The sequence below is a fragment of the Ceratosolen solmsi genome, unplaced genomic scaffold, assembly GCF_000503995.2.
Source record: "Ceratosolen solmsi marchali unplaced genomic scaffold, CerSol_1.0 scaffold6, whole genome shotgun sequence".
NCBI lineage: Eukaryota > Metazoa > Arthropoda > Insecta > Hymenoptera > Agaonidae > Ceratosolen > Ceratosolen solmsi.
Genome location: NW_011948414.1, coordinates 12,582,149 through 12,584,036, shown reverse-complemented (window position 1 = coordinate 12,584,036; position 1,888 = coordinate 12,582,149). Strand labels below are relative to the sequence as shown.

General features: G+C 40.7%; 1 protein-coding gene across 1 annotated transcript; it reads left to right on the top strand.

Moving 5' to 3' along the window:
• The first annotated feature begins 324 nt into the window (after window positions 1–324).
• On the top strand, window positions 325–1,314 carry ato (atonal). The gene has a single exon (XM_011507046.1). It carries the CDS (start codon window positions 415–417, stop codon window positions 1,129–1,131), a length of 717 nt encoding a protein of 238 aa, XP_011505348.1. The 5' UTR covers window positions 325–414; the 3' UTR covers window positions 1,132–1,314.
• Window positions 1,315–1,888: the final 574 nt, after the last annotated feature.

Here is a 1,888-nt window from a genome sequence, read left to right as displayed (position 1 = left end):
GAGCAATTGATGCCCGCATAGACGTTCATAATCCGCGATCAGTTCCCGGTTCCCTTCCGTGCGCGTGCGTCTCACCCCACCCAAAAACCTTAACGACGCGATCACACGCTACAGGCGCCGTCGGAGCCACCTGTTGTGGCCTGCGGTGCGTCAGCAGTGAAGCAAACCAGAGTCCACGAAGGCGGGGCTAAAGCGAAGGGCGCGCGAACCTCCCCCAAGTGGAAATAAAGCTGAGTTGCTATTGGTCAGCAGGCACGTGCTGCAGCCCCCCGAGCTCATAAATGCGACCGCAATCGCGCTCAGACTTCAGAACTTACTCGGCGTGTTCCGGGGACTTGGCTTTTTTATTCAATAGCATTTCTTCTGTGCCCGTACTTTACAGTATAAATCAAGGTTAAACCTTAACTCAGCGCGATGGAGCTTCAGGAGCTCTTTCGCTACAACTACGCATTTCCAGGGCTACAAAGTGATTTGCCTACATGCCCCGAGCTTCCAAACTACCTAGTATACGCCAAGGAGAAAACAAATCTACCAGCAATGAACTTAATGGCTTCGCCACAGCATCAACATCAACACTGCAATCCGTACGACAACAATAGCGATGGCTGGCATACTCCCAGTCCTGCAGCTTCTTTGCGCTCCGTTAGTCCCGCGGGTGTTTCCGTTTCTTCTGAACCTGAAAGTTGCTATCTGCTGGGGTCGGGGCTTCCGACATCATTTGATCACTATGTGCTCCCTAAACACTTTCCTCAGTTCACGCCGCACAAACAGGAACTACAACAAATGCAACAAGAACACCAGCAACAAGTTCAGCAGCACCAGCTCAAATCAGAACGACGTGAATCCCCGAATTCTGATCCAGAAGAGAGCGATGAAGATGAAAGCGAAGCGGAGCCAGAAATGAGTAGCTTCGTGCGTAAACGAGGAAAGCACGTGAGCTCAACACTCGTGCGCAAGCGCAGACTTGCGGCGAATGCCCGCGAGCGTAGGCGTATGCAAAATCTAAATAAGGCATTTGATAAACTCAGGACGTATCTGCCGTCGCTCGGCAACGATAGACAACTTTCAAAATATGAGACTTTGCAAATGGCCCAATCTTATATCACGGCGCTTTACGACCTCTTGCAATAGGAGAAGTTTTGTGTCCCGTGTTAATATTCGACGTGAATATTAATTGGTGCTGTGAATGCGGCCTTTACCTGGAATATGAAATGTGATGTTTCAGGCGAGCTGATAAGCTCATTAGGATCAAGTGAGACAATTTATATGTACATACATTCAGAACTTCTTTTTCATCAATGTGTGCAAATAATAGTGTACATATAAGTTTTTAAAAATATTTTCATATTGTAGATATTTTGTAGATAATTTATTTTATATGAGCGTATGCTTTGGATAAAAAACTGTCCATGATGCCCAATTTGAACTCTTTGTTGCATTCGTTTTAACTATTCTCTTATCTTTTTCTTTTAACTAATTACATAAATTTATATATTAAAAACATTCATTTTAGTTGGTTGTATAGTTAAAAGTCTAAGATTTGTATGTGATTCAACAAATATTGTACATATAATAAAATATAATACAAGCCGAATGACAAAAATATTTTGTCATGCACATATGCTTAGCTGTAAAAAGTAAAAGGATATGTGTTTAACTTTATGGATATTTATATTCTCATTGCGAGATTTTGTAAGAGACTGATAATTGTGTAAAATTTTATATATTAATATTGTTAAAATAAAAAGTGATTTATAAATCTTTAAATTCTGACCAATTTTATATATGAAACCTCATTATATTGCCATTCTTAGATTATTGTATATAAGTATCATATATTTAATATATCTCCAATATACATTCACTAATAGACAGTTATAAAATAAAA